At 44.3% G+C, this 21,175-nt stretch overlaps 2 protein-coding genes across 3 annotated transcripts in view; both read left to right on the forward strand.

Moving 5' to 3' along the window:
- The window catches only part of LOC311104013 (FERM domain-containing protein 6-like), a 38,681-nt gene extending 34,428 nt beyond the window's left edge, over positions 1-4,253 (forward strand). For both annotated transcript variants that reach the window (XM_084145659.1, XM_084145660.1), the window contains exons 13-15: positions 2,337-2,471; positions 2,826-2,896; positions 3,025-4,253. In XM_084145659.1, coding sequence (XP_084001785.1) covers positions 2,337-2,471; positions 2,826-2,896; positions 3,025-3,327 — 509 coding nt within the window. In that variant the 3' untranslated portion in view covers positions 3,328-4,253. The remainder of the gene's footprint in view (positions 1-2,336; positions 2,472-2,825; positions 2,897-3,024) is intronic.
- A 1,594-nt stretch (positions 4,254-5,847) lies between these two features.
- The window catches only part of LOC311135836 (putative methyltransferase TARBP1), a 41,289-nt gene continuing 25,961 nt past the window's right edge, over positions 5,848-21,175 (forward strand). Inside the window, exons 1-18 of the mRNA XM_084169868.1 lie at positions 5,848-6,895; positions 7,045-7,145; positions 7,266-7,335; positions 7,433-7,581; positions 7,940-7,992; positions 8,151-8,248; positions 8,887-9,022; positions 9,323-9,419; positions 9,588-9,677; positions 9,791-9,947; positions 10,227-10,579; positions 10,706-10,721; positions 11,917-12,014; positions 12,111-12,263; positions 12,496-12,725; positions 16,637-16,862; positions 20,360-20,548; positions 20,951-21,156. Coding sequence (XP_084025994.1) covers positions 5,890-6,895; positions 7,045-7,145; positions 7,266-7,335; positions 7,433-7,581; positions 7,940-7,992; positions 8,151-8,248; positions 8,887-9,022; positions 9,323-9,419; positions 9,588-9,677; positions 9,791-9,947; positions 10,227-10,579; positions 10,706-10,721; positions 11,917-12,014; positions 12,111-12,263; positions 12,496-12,725; positions 16,637-16,862; positions 20,360-20,548; positions 20,951-21,156 — 3,428 coding nt within the window. The 5' untranslated portion in view covers positions 5,848-5,889. The remainder of the gene's footprint in view (positions 6,896-7,044; positions 7,146-7,265; positions 7,336-7,432; positions 7,582-7,939; positions 7,993-8,150; positions 8,249-8,886; positions 9,023-9,322; positions 9,420-9,587; positions 9,678-9,790; positions 9,948-10,226; positions 10,580-10,705; positions 10,722-11,916; positions 12,015-12,110; positions 12,264-12,495; positions 12,726-16,636; positions 16,863-20,359; positions 20,549-20,950; positions 21,157-21,175) is intronic.

Here is a 21,175-nt window from a genome sequence, read left to right on the forward strand (position 1 = left end):
AGGCCTTCATGGTAGAATTGCTGCAAAGAAACCACTACTAAAGGACATCAATAATAAGAAGAGACCTGCTTGGGCCAAGAAACCCGAGCAATGGACATTAGTCCGGTGGAAATGTGTCCTTAGGTCTGGAGTCCAAATTTGAGATTTTTGGTTCCAACTGCCGTGTCTTTGTGAGACGCGGTGTGGGTGAACGGATGATCTCCACATGTGTAGTTCCCACCGTGAAGCATGGAGGAGGAGGTGTTATGGTGTGGGGGTGCTTTGCTGGTGACACTGTTTGTGATTTATTTAGAATTCAAGGCACACTTAACCAGCATTGCTACCACAACATTCTGCAGCGATACGCCATCCCATCTGGTTTGGGCTATCATTTGTTCTTCAACAGGACAATATCCCAACACACCTCCAGGCTGTGTAAGGGCTATTTTACCAAGAAGTAGAGTGATGGAGTGCTGCATCAGATAACCTGGCCTCCACAATCCCCCGACCTCAACCCAATTGAGAGGGTTTGGGATGAGTCGGACGGCAGAGTGAAGGAAAAGCAGCCAACAAGTGCTCAGCATATGTGGGAACGCCTTCAAGATTGTTGTAAAAGCATTCCAGGTGAAGCTGGTTGAGAGAATGCCAAGAGTGTGCAAAGCTGTCATCAAGGCAAAGGGTGGTTATTTGAAGAATCTCAAATATGAAATATATTTTGATTTGTTTAACACTTTTTTGGTTACTGCATGATTCCATATGTTTTATTTCATAGTTTTGAGGTCTTCACTATTATTCTACAATGTAGAAAATAGTAAAAATAAAGAAAAACCCTTGAATGAGTAGGTGTGTCCAAACTTTTGACTGGTAGTATACACACACACATACCTGCGGTATGGAATAAATACTCCATGTTCAGTTAACTTTGGCTACGTTCCAATATCCACACTAGGATACTGCTTACAATGCTTGCCAAATATATTGCTTAATTCTACATGGTATGTTAGTGTGGTTATTCAAATACACTTTCCGTGACATAGATTGACCAGGTGAATTCAGGTGAAAGCTATGATCCCTTATTGATGTCACCTCTTAAATCCACTTCAATCAGTGTAGATGAAGGGGAGGAAACAGGTTAAAGAAGGATTTTGAAGCCTTGATATAATTGAGACATGGATTGTGTATGTGTGCAATTCAGAGGGTGAATGGGCACGACAAAAGATTTAAGTGCCTTTGAACGGGGTATGGTAGTCGGTACCAGGCGCACCGGTTTGTGTCAAGAACGGCAACGCTGCTGGGTTTTTCACACTTAACAGTTTCCCGTATGTATCAAGAATGGTCCCACCACCCAAAGGACATCCAGCCAACGGCAGGCCAGTGGCCGAAAACTGGTCATTGATGAAAGAGGACAAAGGAGGCTGACACATTGTGCAGAGCAACAGCCGGGCCACAGTTAGTCAACTGACAGTCCAGTACAACATTGGTCCCCAAAGACCCATAAAATAATGCACAACTCGTCGTACCTTGACACAAATGGGGTATGGTAGCCGACGACCTTACAGAGTTCCACTTCTTTCAGCAAAAAACAAGAAACTACTGTTGCATTGGGCTAAGGAATGAAAACACTGGAGAATTAGAAAAACATTGCCTGGTCTGATGAATCCCGGTTCCTGCTGTTTCACGCTGATGGGAGGACTAGGGAATGGAGAAAACCACATGTATCCATCATGCTGCGTGTCAAAATGACAGGCTGGTGGGGGTGGTGTGATGGTGTGGGGTGTGTTTTCATGGCACACATTGGGCCCCTTGGTAAAAGTGGAGCGAAGTTTGAATAATACAGAATATCTGAACATCATTGCCAATTAAGGTGCATTCCTTCATGGCAGCAGTGTATCCATCTGCAAATTGATTTTTTCAGCAGGATAATGCCCCATGCCACAAGGCTAGGATTTTCCAGGAATGGTTCCACAAACATGACAGTGAATTCGGCTTACTGCTGTGGCCTTCCCAGTCACCAGTTCTCAATCCAATTGAGCATCTGTGGGATGAGATGGAACGAGTTATTCGGAGTAGAGATCCACTACCAGCCAACTTGACACAACTGTGGGAAGCATTGGAGTTAACATGAGCCAGCATCCCTGTGGAACGCTTTCGACACCTTGTAGAGTCCATGCCCCGACGAATTGTGGCTGTTCTGAGGACAGAAGGGGAAGGTGGTGTAACTCAATATTACAAAGGTGTTCCTAATGTTTTATACACTCTGTGTACATATCACTTCATTCTAAGTGGAATATTATTGCGGACATTGATCGTTCATTCAAAAGTATTTTTCCACTAAGTATTCTGATTCTCCTCTTCAGAGACCCAGCAGGCCAGTGTGGACAGTCCAGGAGAGGTTTCCGTGGACGACGCAGAGGAATTGCTGAGATTGGCTGAGCTGATTGAGGGCGTGTCGGTTGATTGTCCTATGCTCACCTCAGAGACTCATTGTGAAGGTGAGGTTGTAAGCCACATGAGTTCTTATCACATTACATTCTAAATATTTTAACAACTGAGAACTTATAGGACATGAGAAGTGTTTTTAAATAACATACTACCAAAACTTGCATTTTTCCCATATATTTGTGGAAAAGTACTACTGCTACTAGTTTAACTAATTGTACTGAAACTTTAGCAGAGATGAGCTATTGTTCATAAAGAACGTTAAAAATGTAGTCTCATATGCCCCCTAGTGGCATGGGAATTTTATGATATTATTTCAGATTCTTGCATTGCTGAAATGAAATGTGAGTGTAAAATGGAGTCCACGTACCTGCCTCTAGCTGACTACAGTGATGTCATTTTAACAGGATTAAAGGGGGATCAGGTAGACAGAGGTGAAGATCTGGTGACACTACGCAGCAAAGATACCCTGGGACAGGTAAGACTCCTATCCTCCTCCTATCTTCCTCTTCTTCCTCCTCCTCCTCCTTTCTCAGGATACTCCATGTTTTCCTCTCCTTCTATCTCTTATCACTTTCATAAACTTTCTCTCTTTCTGTATTGCAGATCCTGAAGACGAGATCCCATTGCGTGGACCGCCACAGCCAGAGTCTGGATGACATTCGCCTCTTCCCCCCTCCCGCCCCCCTCGGCACGACCCTCCCCACTGACTCCTCCCACAGCTACACCTTCGGCCTGCCCCTCCCGGACCCCCAGAGTAACGCTAAGAGCCCCCCAGGGTGTAACAACGGGGGCTACTACGTCCCCCTCCACTGCCCGGCTAAGGGCAGCTTCTATGGACACAGGTCTATGAACTGCCTCTCCCTGGATCTACTGGGAGACGAACAGCTGTTGGAGTTTATACTGTAGAACAACAGAGGACCAATGTCCTTCTTCAAGTCTATTCTCTACCTACATCCCCCTCCAATGAAACTGTAGGATACAGGGGAGTGGCTGCATGCAGCGAGAGTTCTAACTGTAGAACATAACGTTTTTACACTACCTGGCCGAACTGAACTGTGCTGGCCTAGTTACATCAAGGAGCACCAATACCTTTCTGTGAACACCAATACCCTTTTCACACTACTGAACCAGGCCTTTCCGAACTGTACGGTGCTGGCTTGGTTACATGAAAGAGCACCAATAGCCTTTTCACAGTACCGGGCCGAGCAGAACTGTACTGTGCTGGCCTGGTTACATCAAGGAGCATGGATGCCCCTCTTCAAGCCTGTGCTCTACTGTATGACCCAGATACAGGGGAGAGGCTGCACAGAGATGTTGGACGACTTTATGGACCTTTTCAAGAGTAGAAAAGAAGTCTGACATTGATTGGTATTGGTAGCGTTCATTGTGAAACGGAAGGAGGCCATCGCCTTCAATAGTCATCCCAATACAGAACTACTCTACATATTTATTCAACATGTTTGACACTGTTTTTGTTTTACCTTTTTTAGAGACGTTGTACATAATTGTCTTATATTTTCTACTATTTTACTATATTTTTTACTTTTAGGTACTAACACATTGTAACCATATCAATAACTGTAAATTATACACAGCTGTATAGTCCTTATGTAAATGGGGGTGACCATTGCATTTCTTCTTCAGTTAGTTTCTTAATTGGTGTGTGTGAATCGTGGCATAGTTTGAACAGGCAGTACCTCCAGAATCCAAGTACTTTATGGTCTGTTGTGAAGAACAAAGTACTTTACTGCACGTTGACATCCTGTGTAAATGAAATGTATCGTCATTACATTAATAAAAATAACCAACACCATTTTTAATCCTACATTTTACTTTTGTTTCCTTTGTCAGTTTGTCTGTAAAAAAAAAGAATGCTCTGAAATGAACATCATACGTACACGATTGTGTATATTTGTTCTAATTCTGTCGCAATAATACTTAAGAATCAAATTGATATTTTATGATATTACAAGTCTGCCAAAGCTCTAATAATGTTACTAATAAGTGTTTACTTTCTCTCGAAGTAGAGCAGCACAGTATTATGTACTTAGAACTATTACTGTGATTGTCTTCATGCATACACTGGAATTATTATATAAATTAAGCAATGACAAAGACTCTCTATGTTGCTCAGCTCACATATTGGGGTCAGTTACCTCTTTTTTATATTGGTCAGTTGCTTCTTTGTTACTATAGTGTGTAATTGGCGCACTTTGGATTAGATACAATAAGCCTAAATACTGATCTGATAAGGTATGATCTCTTTATTTTGATACTATACAGTCTATGGCAGTGGTATTCACAGTCGGTTGCGACCCCTAGTGGGGTTGCGGGGGAACTGCACTGGTGTCGCCAAACTAAACAAAAATGTAAGCTTACGGGTTATTGTATGGGACAATATACAACGTTTTTGAGAAAGATATTTAGAAAAATTACATTTGATTGATTAAATGTATTTATTGGTTTCTTTTCAATTTGATAAGAGATTAAAATGTAATGAATTGAAGGTTATTTGTTGATGTAAAAATCTAATGTACCGATTTTAAGGTCGTGACATTATATTTGGCATGGGGTGAGGTAATTAGGAAATGAATGTGAAGAAAATTGGGTCCCCAGAAATTGTCAGAAAAAATGGGGTTCCCGCTGAAAAAGTTTGAATACCAGTGGTCTATGGTATGATCTTAATACTAATCCAAGGAAATAGACATTATTTCCCCAGTTTATGTGCCTGTTATTTTGACCGTTTTTGAATGTTTTTGTTGATTTGCTCAAGAACACTCTCCTTCCAATGAAAGGCACAACTATTCTAGTGCGTTCTATTGGTGTATATTGTTATATGCATTGACGCTGAAAAGTATCTCCAGATCCACTGAATCTCAACAGGTCACATGGGCTTCATGTGACCCATGCATTTACTGCTACTCCTGAAATTGCCCTTCCTCTCAACCACACAACAAAATCAGTTTGACTGTCCTGCATGTTGCACCAAATGCACCTGCCTATAAAACAGCAAGAGAGAGTGAGGGGATCATCGAGTTGGTTGGGTAAGATTTTGTATCTGATAGGAATTATGTGAGTGGTCAGTGGTGGAGATCAGACAAATCTTGCGGGTCTGTCTCAAATTAGGGTTGTTTGAAATAAATTAAAAACAGTTTTTCACTTGCAGGTAAATATATAGAGAGAGTTGTATAGAGTACAATCATTCCTACTGCTCAGGTTAAGTGAGCCACATTAATTTATATACATATTTGCAAATATGGTGCAGTGGGGCTAGTTTGAAGCTTTCGGTTGCTAAAAAGTGTTTTTATTTCAATTAAATTCATAGTGCTTTATTGGCATGAGAAACGCAACTCTATCGCGAGAGTTGCGTTTGGCAACGGTGAGTGACGTATCAGGAAGTTTACATACCGACAAGAAACACGAGGGCATCTGTGAATCTTCGTACACACGTTGAAGTAGGCTTTTGAAATGTCTTCTATTTTAATAAATGCCCTTTTATCAAGTTGTCATGATCCGGATACTTTGTTTAACACGTTGTGCTGGCCAAGTGATCTGTGGCCGGACACAGAAAGAGTAGAGGCACTGACAACGTTTATTGATGGGATTGGTAAACTACCCCAGTCGGACACATCTGACGATGGCGACAAAGTTGCCTTTTCAACTGCAAAAAGAGACATCTTTCTACGAAAGGTTGAGTCGATCATTTGGACACAATGTTTACCACTTCTCTTGAAAGTCTCGAACGGAGACATGGCATGCAATGGTAAAAGTGTGCAAGATGGAAGGGGTGAAATCACCAACGCTGTGTGCTGGCTTCTTTCTGTCTGCATCAACACACTGTGTGACACGGCAGTTTCAGGGCGAGTCGCCCGCACTGTCCTGCCATCCTTCCAGCTGCCAGACGGGGAGACGGAGGAAGAGCTTCCCGGTGAGGGGCGGCTGTGTATCGACGTGGCTATCGAAGCCATGTCAGTCATTCTACCCACTCTCTCATCCAACGAAGAATTGACCACGTCGATCCTCTCATCCGCCATGTCCTGTATCAAGACGTTATCGGATGCTCTGGTGTCCAAAATCACCGTTCGGCTTATTTTCACACTCCTCAACTGCTACAGCGAGGAGAGGATAGCGAGTACACTCCAATTCATCTTAGAGGATCTGTGTAGCTGGCACAAGAGTGACAGCTCAAACACGAACTCACCTGTGGTGACAGAACGCACTTTGCTGTGTTTAACAGCGCTCTCCGACTATCTCTTCCCGCCGGCTAAACTACAGCTGGACACCCCTCCTCAAAGTCTGAGATATACTCGACCTGACCCTCGTCGTTCTCTGCAGTTCTGGAGGATTCTACAAGATGGACTGACCCACAAAGACAACGTGTCCCGGAAGCGGGCGTTGTACCTGCTGAAAAGGTGTGTCGCTCTGTCGGAGGATGAGGCGGCCGAGTTTCCAAGCAGTTCAGTGTCAATTGAAGGTAATATGCTAATACATGTGACAGACAGACTGACAAGCTTGATTATAATATTATCCATATGAAGCCATTTTCTTCACTATACAGATTAATACTAAAGTCTGTAAAACAGTATAGTTTAGCCTAGTTGTAACTATGTGAGTCCTTTGCAGATGATGAGATCATATTCAGATGGGCCCCAGACAGAAGCAAGTTGCTCAGAGAGTTCTGGGAGGACTATGCCTTGGTTATGGAGACACTGGAGGAGAACCAGGTAAGGAATATTATGGGTAACACTTGCTATGAAACCCCTCTTCATAATGCATTATACATGCATTTATAACACCATTATAACGTCATAAACAACTATTACCTTTCCTCTGTTTCTTTCCAGATTCATGTGGTCCGCCCTGTGCTCAACAGAATCCATACCTTGATCCAAACAGCAGCGAATGATAGTCAAGGTGATGAGTGTGTTTGTGTCAACCATAAGGTGACAACCCAAACCTTTTAAAATCCTGCTAAATACTGCCTACCAATGGTCCATCTGTCTTCTCTCAGGCATCAGTCTGTTCCACCCGTCATGGCTGCTGGGTGTGTACCAACGTATGTTCCACAGTGAGAACAAGTCCGTCATGAGAGAGGGAGTGTGTCACATTCTGGAGCTCCAGGTGCTCCGACGCCCTGCCTTCGCCCTGGCCTTCTCACAGGTACCTGGTGCACTTGCCAATCAGTGTTAGAACATCTACCCAGAATGACCAAATTCTAGGTTTTCCCTTTTATAATATAATAATATAATATGCCATTTAGCAGACGCTTTTATCCAAAGCGACTTACAGTCATGTGTGCATAAATTTTTTACGTATGGGTGGTCCCGGGGATCGAACCCACTACCCTGGCGTTTTCTATGTTATTAGTGTGTGTACTGTCCAATAGTCAGCTACTTCCTTCTCAGGAGTGGTGGATTGGTGGTGGTTTTGTTTCTTGGTTTGGTGGGTGAGATGAGGAGGGACGGTAGGTGTTTAGTGTATGAGAGATCTTCTTATCCTTTGTCCCCTTGTTCCTCAGTTCATTGTGGGTCCTTTTATGGATGTGATGTCTGAAAGCTCCCTCTTTCACAGGTGAGCCAGCGCTCATAGCAGCACAACAGCAAAACACAATATTGATTTATAGACACATAGATGATGCAGTTTCTGCTAGTGATGAAGTAGTGAATTAGGCCTATTTAGAGTGACTTCCACTCAAAATGTTGAGGAGGGTTATGTCTCTCAATCTCCAGGACTGCAGGCCAGAGTGTAGGAGAGTGTCCTGAGCTGGGAGTCAAGCTGCAGGTCTTCATGGTCAGGTTCTTCAGCAGCCTGCCACAGGAGAACAGAGGTACTGTAACAGAGCTTCCACACAGGGCACTGAAAAACCTGGGCCATGTTCAGTAGGATACACCCTAGTACAACGTTTTGCAGAGGAAAATGAAAATCTGGGTTCTTCTTATTGGACAAATTCATGTACATTTCAAAAAGTTTTCTCCCAACTGAACTTGACCCAGATTTTTGTACTGTAGCTTGTTGTGGTGGTAATGCAAACAGTAATGACTGTTCATCAGAGATGGTCTGTAATGCTGATCCTCTGTCCTCTGTCTCCCCAGGTCCTGTAATGTTGATCCTCTGTCCTCTGTCTCCCCAGGTCCTGTAATGTTGATCCTCTGTCCTCTGTCTCCCCAGGTCCTGTAATGTTGATCCTCTGTCCTCTGTCTCCCCAGGTCCTGTAATGTTGATCCTCTGTCCTCTGTCTCCCCAGGTCCTGTAATGTTGATCCTCTGTCTCCCCAGGTCCTGTAATGCTGATCCTCTGTCCTCTGTCTCCCCAGGTCCTGTAATGCTGATCCTCTGTCCTCTGTCTCCCCAGGTCCTGTAATGTTGATCCTCTGTCCTCTGTCTCCCCAGGTCCTGTAATGCTGATCCTCTGTCCTCTGTCTCCCCAGGTCCTGTAATGCTGATCCTCTGTCCTCTGTCTCCCCAGGTCCTGTGTTGCTGCAGCTTGTCCAGCGGCTAGGCTCTCAACACTGGTGTTCTGTCCCCATCCTCTTCCTCTCTCAGGCCCTGTCCCACCTCCCTCCCTGCCCTCTCCTGGGCCCTGACGGCCTGCACGCTCTCAGGTAGCCTGTGGTTATGGGGCAAATCTGAAATAGTACCCTATTTGCTATAGTGCAATGTTGGTTCAAAGCCCTATGAGTGCACTATATATAGGGAATAGGGTGCCATTTCAAATGCAGCCATTGTCTAGACTCTAACTTGACATTAGGTTATTTATTTAGTGTTTATTATGGCCATAGTGGTATTGCTTGGTGTGGAAATGTGGATTCTATGAATCTCCATTGAACACTCTGCTTAGTCAATGGCTAGGGGTAATCTGTGTCCGGGAAACTGTCCCTAAGGGTTTCTGTGTTGTATCTCAGGGAGGTGCTTCGCTCCACCATGATCACCCACCAGGTGCTACTGAGAGGAGCGGCACAGTGTTTCCTGCTAAACACCGCCCTCTCCCTGACAGATGTGGTAAGACACTATGATGTGTTTGAGACTGTGCCACGTTGGTGCAAAGTGATGACATTTATCACCCAAATACAGTGTTGAAGAAGAGATTATAGCTATCAGCATACAAATGACAACATAATCAAAATAGCCGTTGCTAAACATGGATGATATTTGTGCCATCTTTTGCAGACCTCAGTGACGTTGGATAATGTGTTTAGTTTGCTGGTGCACTTCAGAGCAGACGAGTCTCTATGTAGAGGGACAGTACTCTGGAATCAGGTACTGTGTGGGGGTGGAATGAGGGAAGAGGTCTGTTCTTTTCAAACGTAAAAATTATAATATTTAGTGTATTTCCATCAGTTTTCCCTTGTGTATTTGTGTCTCCTCACTAGCTGTGTGACTGGCTGGCTGAAAGTGAAGGCAGCTTCAGGCCCTGTGTCAGAGAATCAGGTGATGGTACCAGTACCAGTACTTCTCCAGAGAGAGAGACTGTGAGAGGCTACGTCCAACAACAGATGGAGGCCTTCCTCAGAGTCCCGGCTAGCACAGGTGAGTCCCGGCTAGCACAGGTGAGTCCCGGCTAGCACAGGTGAGTCCCGGCTAGCACAGGTGAGTCCCGGCTAGCACAGGTGAGTCCCGGCTAGCACAGGTGAGTCCCGGCTAGCACAGGTGAGTCCCGGCTAGCACAGGTGAATCCGTTTTTCCAATTACGAGTATTATCTGATCACGAATATCAACGGTTACAGATATGAGTATGTCTAGATGGACACACCTCTAGTATATACAATAGATGACTGTAGTGATGAACTTTGTTGTGACGTCCTACAGAGCAGACAGACAGTGTACCAGACCCAGGAGAGGCTGAGCTGCTAGCCAGGGCCATCCTACTGTGTGTTGACACAGAGGAGAGGACTCAGAGGAGTTCTGGAGGAGAGGAGACTACTGGTGTCAGCGGTGGGATAGAGTCTGTCTTACGCCCCCTACTGGACACACTGAGCAGGCTCCACACTAATGTCTACCTGCCGCTACGCAAGACTGACAAGAGCCTGCAGCTGCTGCTACGACTACTGCAGCTCACACCCTCCAGACACACCCCTGCTGCAGTACTGCAGCTCACACCCTCCAGACACATCCCTGCTGCAGTACTGCAGCTCACACGCTCCAGACACACCCCTGCTGCAGTACTGCAGCTCACACGCTCCAGACACACCCCTGCTGCAGTACTGCAGCTCACACGCTCCAGACACACCCCTGCTGCAGTACTGCAGCTCACACGCTCCAGACACACCCCTGCTGCAGTACTGCAGCCAGAGAAAGAGCAAGGTATTTACTCTACTGTACTCTACCCTACTGTACTCTACCCTACTGTACTCTACCCTACTGTACTCTACCCTACTGTACTCTACCCCACCCTACTGTACTCTACCCCACCCTACTGTACTCTACCCCACCCTACTGTACTCTTCTCTACCGTACTCTACTGTACTCTACTGTACCGTACTCTACTGTACTGTACTCTACCGTACTCTACTGTACTCTACCGTACTCTACTGTACTGTGATCTGCTCTACTCTGCTCTACTGTACTCTACTGTATTCTACTGTACCGTACTCTACTGTACTGTACTCTACCGTACTCTACTATACTGTGATCTGCTCTACTCTGCTCTACTGTACTCTACTGTACTGTATTCTACTGTACCGTACTGTACTGTACTCTACCATACTCTACTGTACTGTACTCTACCATACTCTACTGTACTGTACTCTACCGTACTCTACTGTACTGTGATCTGCTCTACTGTACTCTACTGTACTGTATTCTACTGTACCGTACTGTACTGTACTCTACCATACTCTACTGTACTGTACTCTACCATACTCTACTGTACTGTACTCTACCGTACTGTACTGTACTGTGATCTGCTCTACTCTGCTCTACCGTACTCTACTCTACTGTATTCTACTGTACCGTACTCTACTGTACTGTACTCTACCATACTCTACTGTACTGTGATCTGCTCTACTCTGCTCTACCGTACTCTACTGTACTGTACTCTACCGTACTCTACTGTACTGTACTCTACCGTACTGTACTGTACTGTGATCTGCTCTACTCTGCTCTACCGTACTCTACTCTACTGTATTCTACTGTACCGTACTCTACTGTACTGTACTCTACCATACTCTACTGTACTCTACTGTACTGTACTCTACCGTACTCTACTGTACTCTACTGTACTGTACTGTACTGTACTGTGCTGTACTCTGCTGTACTGTACTCTGCTGTACTGTACTCTGCTGTACTGTACTCTGCTCTACTCTACTCTACTCTACTCTACTCCTCTTCTTTTCTCAACTTGACTCGAGCAGTGATCCATAGCAGTGATCCATAGCAGTGATTTATAGTGATTCATAGTAATGATCCATATTAATTCATTGCACTGGAAACATGCAACATCATATTTTCTGTATTGTAAAAATAAAAATGAACGTTTTTTGTCTTCTGTCTTATACAGAGGACAGTGTGACGGTCTCCATGGAAACGCTGATTCTGGGCGTGGTGGAGCCCATTCAGGAGTTCATCCTCCGAAGACTGAGTGGAGAACTGCAGGAGGTGAAAATGCACGCTCACTCTCACTCACATCCTATAACATTGATCATGTACCTGTATTTATCCTCAGCCTGTGTTTTGTTTGTATGTCCTCTCCAGTTATGTGATGTAGAGCGTGCTGAGCTCTACCTGTCGGTGCTGAAGGAGGTGGTGCTGATGTACAGTGTGTTAGAGTGGAACCACTCCAATGTACAGGAGGCCTATTTCCCCAGACTCCTCAGATATGTCCTGAGGAGCCTAGAAGCTGATCAGGTATAGTACTACAGGATCTATCTACCCTCTCTCTAGCTGCTATCCTTCACTAGTCAATTCATAAATCATTGGATTCATGTGTCAATTTGAATAATGGGATATTTATTTTAGCGGTTACACTCTGATTTCAAAGAAGACTAGTTGAACTGCTATTTGTCATGACATATTGATATTTGTCATGGTTTTCACTATTGAACTGGAAGGGACTTCACTGTGTTTGTGTTTCTCTTAGATCCCCTCTGTGGCGGGTCAGGTGTCCAGGGCGGTTGCCATGGCGTCGTTGGCCATGACCTGTGAGGTTGCAGCGCTGGGAGTGTTCAACCTCCAATCAGAGACCATGATTCTACTGGTCGATCTGTGTTGCTACTTCTACTCCCCTGCTCCACCCCCAGCCCCTCCTCTCTCTCTGGCCAACTTCAACCAGACCCTGCTGAAACCTCCCACTGCAGATCAGTCAACAGGGTCAGTAGAGAACAGTAGAGTGTAGTATATAGTATGGATGGATGGTATTGTTTGAATGCAGATGTAATGTGTTGTTGGATAGTACACAACTAGTATAAACACTATATGGTCCTAATTTCTCTGACAGTCAGGGCTCTAAATTGTGACTGTTTTGGTCACATGCTCTTAAATATTTTGCTGTGCAACCTGGAATTTACATTTGGGAGAAAAAACATCTCCCAGAGGTTACAACTCAAATGGTAAAATGGAAATTGTGAATGGGATATGGACAGCTAAATACAGTGAGCTCCAAAAGTATTGGGACAGTGACACATTTGTTGTTGTTTTGGCTCTGTACTCCAGCACTTTGGATTTTATACAATGACTTTGAGGTTAAAGTGCAGACTGACAGCTTTAATTTGAGGGTATTTTCATCCATATCAGGTGGAGAAATTACAGCACTTTTTGTACATAGTCCCCCCCATTTTAGGGGACCAAAAGTATTGGGACAAATTCACTTACACTACCATTCAAAAGTTTGGGGTCACTTAGAAATGTCCTTGTTTTCCATGAAAACACACATGAAATGAGTTTGAATAGGAAATATAGCAAAATGCATAGGAAATGTAGTCATTGACAAGGTTAGAAATAATGATTTTTAATTGAAATAATAATTGTGTCCTTCAAACTTTGCTTTTGTCAAAGAATCCTCCATTTGCAGCAATTACAGCCTTGCAGACCTTTGGCATTCTAGTTGTCAATTTGTTGAGGTAATCTGAAGAGATTTCACCCCATGCTTCCTGAAGCACCTCCCACAAGTTGGATTGGCTTGATGGGCACTTCTTACGTACAATAAGGTCAAGCTGCTCCCACAACAGCTCAATAGGGTTGAGATCCGGTGAATGTGCTGGCCACTCCATTATAGACAGAATACCAGCTGACTGCTTCTTCCCTAAATAGTTATTGCATAGTTTGGGGCTGTGCTTTGGGTCATTGTCCTGTTGTAGGTGGAAATTGGCTCCAATCAAGCGCTGTCTACAGGGTATGGCATGGCATTGCAAAATGGAGTGATAGCCTTCCTTCTTCAAGATCCCTTTTACCCTGTACCAATCTCCCACTTTACCACCACCAAAGCACCCCCAGACCATCACATTGCCTCCACCATGCTTGACAGATGGCATCAAGCACTCCTCCAGCATCTTTTCATTTGGTCTGCGTCTCACAAATGTTCTTCTTTGTGATCCGAACACCTCATACTTTGATTCGTCTGTCCATAACACTTTTTTCAAATCTTCCTCTGTCCAGTGTCTGTGTTCTTTTGCCCATCTTAATCTTTCAGTCTGAGATATTGCTTTTTCTTTGCAACTCTGCCTAGAAGGTCAGCATCCCGGAGTCGCCTCTTCACTGTTGACATTGAGACTGGTGTTTTGCAAGTACTATTTAATGAAGCTGCCAGTTGAGGACCTGTGAGGCGTCTGTTTCTCAAACTAGACACTCTAATGTATTTGTCCTCTTGCTCAGTTGTGCACCGGGGCCTCCCACTCCTCTTTCTATTCTGGATAGAGCCAGTTTGCGCTGTTCTGTGAAGGGAGTAGTACACAGCGTTGTACGAGATCTTCAGTTTCTTGGCAATTTCTTGCATGGAATAGCCTTCATTTCTCAGAACAAGAATAGACTGACGAGTTTCAGAAGAAAGTTATTTGTTTCTGGCCATTTTGAGCCTGTAATCGAACCCACAATTGCTGATGCTCCAGATACTCAACTAGTCTCAAGAAGGCCAGTTTTATTGCTTCTTTAATCAGCGCAACAGTTTTCAGCTGTGCTAACATAATTGCAAAATGGTTTTCTAATGATCAATTAGCCTTTTAAAATGATAAACTTGGATTAGCAAACACAACGTGCCATTGGAACACAGGACTGATGGATGCTGATAATGGGCCTCTGTACGTCTATGTAGATATTCCATTAAAAATCAGCCGTTTCCAGCTACAATAGCCATTTACAACATTAACAATGTCTACACTGTATTTCTGATCAATTTGATGTTATTTTAATGGACAAAAAAATTGCTTTTCTTTCGAAAACAAGGACATTTCTAAGTGACCCCAAACTTTTGAACGGTAGTTTATATGTGTATTAAAGTAGTCAAAAGTTTAGTATTTGGTCCAATATTCCCAGAACACAATGATTACATCAAGCTTGTGACTCTACAAACTTGTTGGATGTATTTGCTGTTTGTTTGTGTTGTATTTCGGATTATTTTGTGCCCACATAAAGAATCTCCAATCCAAAGTTAAATCTAGAATCGGCTTCCTATTTCGCAACAAAGCCTCCTTCACTCATGCTGCCAAACATGCCCTCTTAAAACTGACTATCCTACCGATCCTTGACTTCGGCGATGTCATTTACAAAATAGCCTCCAACACTCTACTCAGCAAATTGGATGTAGTCTATCACAGTGCCATCCGTTTTGTCTCCAAAGCCCCATACACTACCCACCGCTGTGACCTGTACGCTCTTGTTGGCTGGTCCTCACTACATGTTCGTCGTCAAACCCACTGGCTCCAGGCCATCTATAAATCACTGCTAGGCAAATCCCCGCCTTATCTTAGCTCATTGGTCACCATAGCAGCACCCACCCGTAGTCTGCGCTCCAGCAGGTATATCTCACTGGTCATTCCCAAAGCCAACACCTCCTTTGGCCGCCATTCCTTCCAGTTCTCTGCTGCCAATGACTGGAACGAATTGCAAAAATCTCTGAAGCTGGAGACTCTTATCTCCCTCAATAACTTTAAGCATCAGTTGTCAGAGCACCTTACCGATCACTGCACCTGTACACAGCCCATCTGAAATTAGCCCACCCAACTACCTCATCCCTATATTGTTATTTATTTTGCTCTTTTGCACCCCAGTATCTCTATTTGCACATAATCTCTTGCACATCTAGCATTCCAGTGTTAATACTATTGTAATTATTCTGCACTATAGCCTATTTATTGCCTTACCTCCATAACTTGCTGCATTTGCACACACTGTATATATATTTTCTGTTGTATTTTTGACTTTATGTTTTTTACCCCATATGTAACTCTGTGTTGTTTTTATTGCACTGCTTTGCTTTATCTTGGCCAGGTCGCAGTTGTAAATGAGAACCTGTTCTCAACTGGCTTACCTGGTTAAATAAAGGTGAAAAAAATAAAAATAAAAAAAATAAATAAATATTGATTTTGTTAGGATCTCTTTTAGCCCGAAGGCTAGTCTTCCAAGAGTTCTTAAGAAATATAAAAAACATACAGAAATTTGAAAAACAACAATAGCAAAGTAAGAACACAAACAAGATCCATGTTTCTATTACCTCTACATATTACACGTTACACACCCCAGCCTACCCCTTCTCCACCCACATACTGTTTTTTTACATTTTAAATCAATTAGCAGTCGCTCTTATCCAGAGCAACTTACAGCAGTGAGTGCATAAATTATTTTTTTTCTCGTACTGGTCCCCCGTGGGAATCAAACCTACAACCCTGGCGTTGCAAACGCCATGCTCTACCAACTGAGCTACACAGGACCTATACCTCATGTGCATATTAATTTAAATACAACAGAACATATTACAATAACCTCTTAGACTCACTCTAGTCGTTCAAAACATTTTGTGAATTTATCTCTTAAAACAACTATTTGTCAAGTTTTAAAAAAACTTTCAAGGAGTTCCAGGACTACACTGCCCTGAAACTAAAAGCTATTTTGCACAGCTCTAATGTGGGTTTTGGTGGCCTTGGTAATCAGAGGTCCCTAGTAGAAGTAATGTGTGTGTGTGTGTGTGTGTGTGTGTGTGTGTGTGTGTGTGTGTGTTGTCTGGGAGATAGTAGTAATCAGAGGGCCTTACTGATATCTCTGATAATTAAGAGTTTGTCATCTGTCCACAGTGTTTCAGAGCAGGGTCCTCTCCTCCAGGACTGGGGCCGAATGGCAGCTAATTTCATCCGGGACCAGTGGACGTGCCTGGGCTACGGGAGGAGGATAGGACCCCCCGGGCCCATGGAGCTCCCCAGGGCGTCAGGGTCTCTCCAGGCTGCTATAGAGGCCCTGTCTCTGCTACCCAGTGGCCTGGTACTGCCTGTACTGGACTTCATGGCCTCCATGTTGCCACAGGTGAGTCTCTCTTTTTTTTCCCACCTTTATTTAACCAGGTAAGCCAGTTGAGAACAAGTTCTCATTTACAACTGCGACCTGGCCAAGATAAAGCAAAGCAGTGCGATAAAAACAACAACACAGAGTTACATATGGAATAAACAAAACGTACAGTCAATAACACAATAGAAAATCTATATACAGTGTGTGCAAATGTAGTAAGTTATGGAGGTAAGGCAATAAATAGGCCATAGTGCAAAATAATTACAATTTAGTATTAACACTGGAATGATAGATGTGCAGAAGATGATGTGCAAATAGAGATACTGGGGTGCAAATTAGCAAAATAAATAACAATATGGGGATGAGGTAGTTGGGTGGGCTAATTTCAGATGGGCTGTGTACAGGTGCAGTGATCGGTAAGCTACTCTGACAACTGATGCTTAAAGTTAGTGAGGGAGATAAGAGTCTCCAGCTTCAGAGATTTTTGCAGTTTGTTCCAGTCATTAGTAGCAGAGAACTGGATGGAATGGCGGCCAAAGGAGGTGTTGGCTTTGGGGATGACCAGTGAGATATACCTGCTGGAGCGCATACTACGGGTGGGTGTTGCTATGGTGACCAATGAGCTAAGATAAGGCGGGGATTTGCCTAGCAGTGATTTATAGATGACCTGGAGCCAATGGGTTTGGCGACGAATATGTAGTGAGGGCCAGCCAACGAGAGCGTACAGGTCACAATGGTGGGTAGAATATGGGGCTTTGGTGACAAAACGGATGACACTGTGATATACTACATCTAATTTGCTGAGTAGAGTGTTGGAGGCTATTTTGTAAATGACATCGCCGAAGTCAAGGATCGGTAGGATAGTCAGTTTTACGAGGGCATGTTTGGCAGCATGAGTGAAGGAGGCTTTGTTGCAAAATAGGAAGCCGATTCTAGATTTAACTTTGGATTGGAGATGCTTAATGTGAGTCTGGAAGGAGAGTTTGTGGTCTAACCAGACACCTAGGTATTTGTAGTTGTCTACATATTCTAAGTCAGACCCGCCGAGAGTAGTGATTCTAGTCGGCAGGCGGGTGCAAGCAGCATTCGATTGAAGAGCATGCATTTAGTTTTACTAGCGTTTAAGAGCAGTTGGAGGCTATGGAAGGAGTGTTGTATGGCATTGAAGCTTGTTAGGAGGTTTGTTAACAGTGTCCAATGAAGGGCCAGATGTATACAAAATGGTGTCGTCTGCATAGATGTGGATCTGAGAGTCACCAGCAGCAAGAGCGACATCATTGATATACACAGAGAATAGAGTCGGCCCGAGAATTGAACCCTGTGGCACCCCCATAGAGACTGCCAGAGGTAGTTGGTGAACCAGGGGAGGCAGTCATTTGAGAAACCAAGGCTATTTAGTCTACCAATAAGAATGCAGTGATTTACAGAGTCAAAAGCCTTGGCCAGGTCGATGAAGACAGCTGCACAGTACTGTCTTTTATCGATCGCGGTTATAATATCGTTTAGGACCTTTTGCGTGGCTGAGGTGCACGGAAACCAGATTGCATAGAGCAGAAGGTACGGTGGGATTCGAAATGGACGGTGATCTGTAACAGTTTGGATCTAGAGTGTCACCCCCTTTGAAGAGGGGGTTGACTGCGGCAGCTTTCCAATCTCTGGGGATCTCAGATGATACGAAAGAGAGGTTGAACATGCTAGTAATAGGGGTTGCTACAATTTCGGCGGCTAATTTTAGAAAGAAAGGGTCCAGATTGTCTAGCCCAGCTGATTTGTAGGGGTCCAGATTTTGCAGCTCTTTCAGAACATCAGCTATCTGAATTTGGGTGAATGAGAAGCGGGGGGGGCATGGGAAAGTTGCAAGGGGGGGGGGGGGCAGAGCTGGTGGCCGGGGTAGGGGTAGCCAGGTGGAAAACATGGCCAGCCGTAGCAAAATGCTTATTGAAATTCTCGATTATCGTAGATTTATCGGTGGTGACAGTGTTTCTTCGCCTCAGTGCAGTGGGCAGCTGGGAGGAGGTGCTCTTATTTTCCATGGACTTTACAGTGTCCCAAAACTTTTTGGAGTTAGTGCTACAGGATGCAAATTTCTGTTTGAAAAAGCTAGCCTTTGCTTTCCTAACTGATTGTGTATATTGGTTCCTGACTTCCCTGAAAAGTTGCATATCGCGGGGGCTGTTCGATGCTAATGCAGTACGCCACAAGATGTTTTTGTGCTGGTCAAGGGCAGTCAAGTCTGGGGTGAACCAGGGGCTATATCTGTTCTTAGTTCTGAATTTTTTGAATGGGGCATGCTTATTTAAGATGAGGGAAAGCACTTTTAAAGAACAACCAGGCAGCCTCTACTGACGGAATGAGGTCAATATTCATCCAGGATACCCGGGCCAGGTCAAGTAGAAAGGCCTGCTCGCTAAAGTGTTTTAGGGAGCGTTTGACAGTGATGAGGGGTGGTTGTTTGATCTCTGACCCATTACGGACGCAGGCAATGAGGCAGTGATCGCTGAGATCCTGGTTGAAGACAGCAGAGGTGTATTTAGAGGGTCAATTAGTCAGGATGATATCTATAAGGGTGCCCATGTTTACAGATTTAGGGTTGTACCTGGTAGGTTCCTTGATAATTTGTGTGAGATTGAGGGCATCTAGTTTAGATTGTAGGACGGCCGGGGTGTTAAGCATATCCCAGTTTAGGTCACCAAGCAGTATGAACTCTGAGGATAGATGGGGGGCAATAAATTCACATATGGTGTCCAGGGCACAGCTGGGGGCTGAGGGGGGTCTGTAGCAAGCAGCAACAGTGATAGACTTATTTCTGGAGAGATGTATTTTTAGAAGTAGAAGCTGTTTGGGCACAGACCTGGATAGTATGATAGAGCTCTGCAGGCTATCTCTACAGTAGATTGCAACTCCGCCCCCTTTGGCAGTTCTATCTAGATGGAAAATGTTGTAGTTGGGGATGGAAATTTCAGAGTTTTTGGTGCTTCCTAAGCCAGGATTCAGACACTGCTAGAACATCAGGGTTGGCGGAGTGTGCTAACACAGTGAGTAAAATGCAAAAAGCAAAGACTTTTACGGTTACAGAAGTCAACAAATGATAGCTCCTGGGGAGTAGGAGTGATACTGGGGGCTACAGGGCCTGGGTTAACCTCTACATCACCAGAGGAACAGAGGAGGAGTAGAATAAGGATACAACTGATATGGTCATGTCCACTACCTAGCTGAGACATTGCTTCTCATCCAGCTCTCTACAGGTTTGTCCACACCAACAACCATGTTTAAAGGGATAGTTCACCCAAATTACTAAATGACATATTTCCTTACCTTGTAAGCAGTCTATGGGGAAAGACAGTGAAATCCAAGCCTTGGTTTTGTTTAACAACTGATTTAGACAGCAACAGTGTTTCAGAAAAAAAAAAAAGGATATAGTGGCCATGTGGTCAACACATTTATGTCCTGTTTTATATGGCTTCTGATAAGGCCATATGAGATAGTGAACCTGTATTCCCCCCTCCCACCACCAGGTGGCACTGTCTGAGGAGGCCCTCTGTGTAGAGGCTGTGACTGTCTCCTGGAAGTTGGTGCTGGGACTGAGCAGTAACCCTCATGACTTCTGGCCCACCCTGCAGGGCTTTGTGTCCATGGCCTTTCACCACAGCCTGTTGGCGTTAACAGAGGAGCAGGCACCTGTGCTCACTGCTATTCTACAACAGGTAACTAGAGGGAGGCATGGGGGATCAACACCTGGGTTCAAATGGTGTTTAAAATCTTTCAAATACTTTGAGCTTTTGACTGAGCCCACAGATGAGCGGGCTTTGTACTTCTGGGACTATTCAATTGGTTCCATTTCACCAGGCAAGTTCAATCAAGAGCAGCTAAAGTATTTTATTAAAGAAAATAAATACTAATTGAACCCATGTCTGGATGGAATAGATCCGTGTGGTGTCAGGCAACTTACTACATATTCACTACTTGGAGAAATGTGTCTTGGCAAGTAGTTTCAGGTATATGTTCAACAGAAAATGTAGTGGTTATCATGGGTATTAATAACACAACATTGATGTGGACACAGTTGATGTGTAATTATCCCACTACTGACTCCACTTCATTTCTAGATAGCTGTTGAGCTGACGGACCTCTCCCAGGCCAAGACCGGTGTATTCAACGTTCTGATCCAACACTGCTGCCACACCTGGCTGCCCTCTGACCCAGGAAGTGAAGGCCAGAGCCAATCAGACGCCATGTTCTCCAGTGCCCTACTGCACCCTGACATCCTGACTGAGGCATGTGTGTATGGACCCGTGTTCAGGAGGGACCAAAGGTGTGTGTGTATGTGTGTG

This window comes from Coregonus lavaretus (assembly GCF_964263955.1).
Source record: "Coregonus lavaretus genome assembly, chromosome: 1".
Classification (NCBI taxonomy): Eukaryota; Metazoa; Chordata; class Actinopteri; order Salmoniformes; family Salmonidae; genus Coregonus; species Coregonus lavaretus.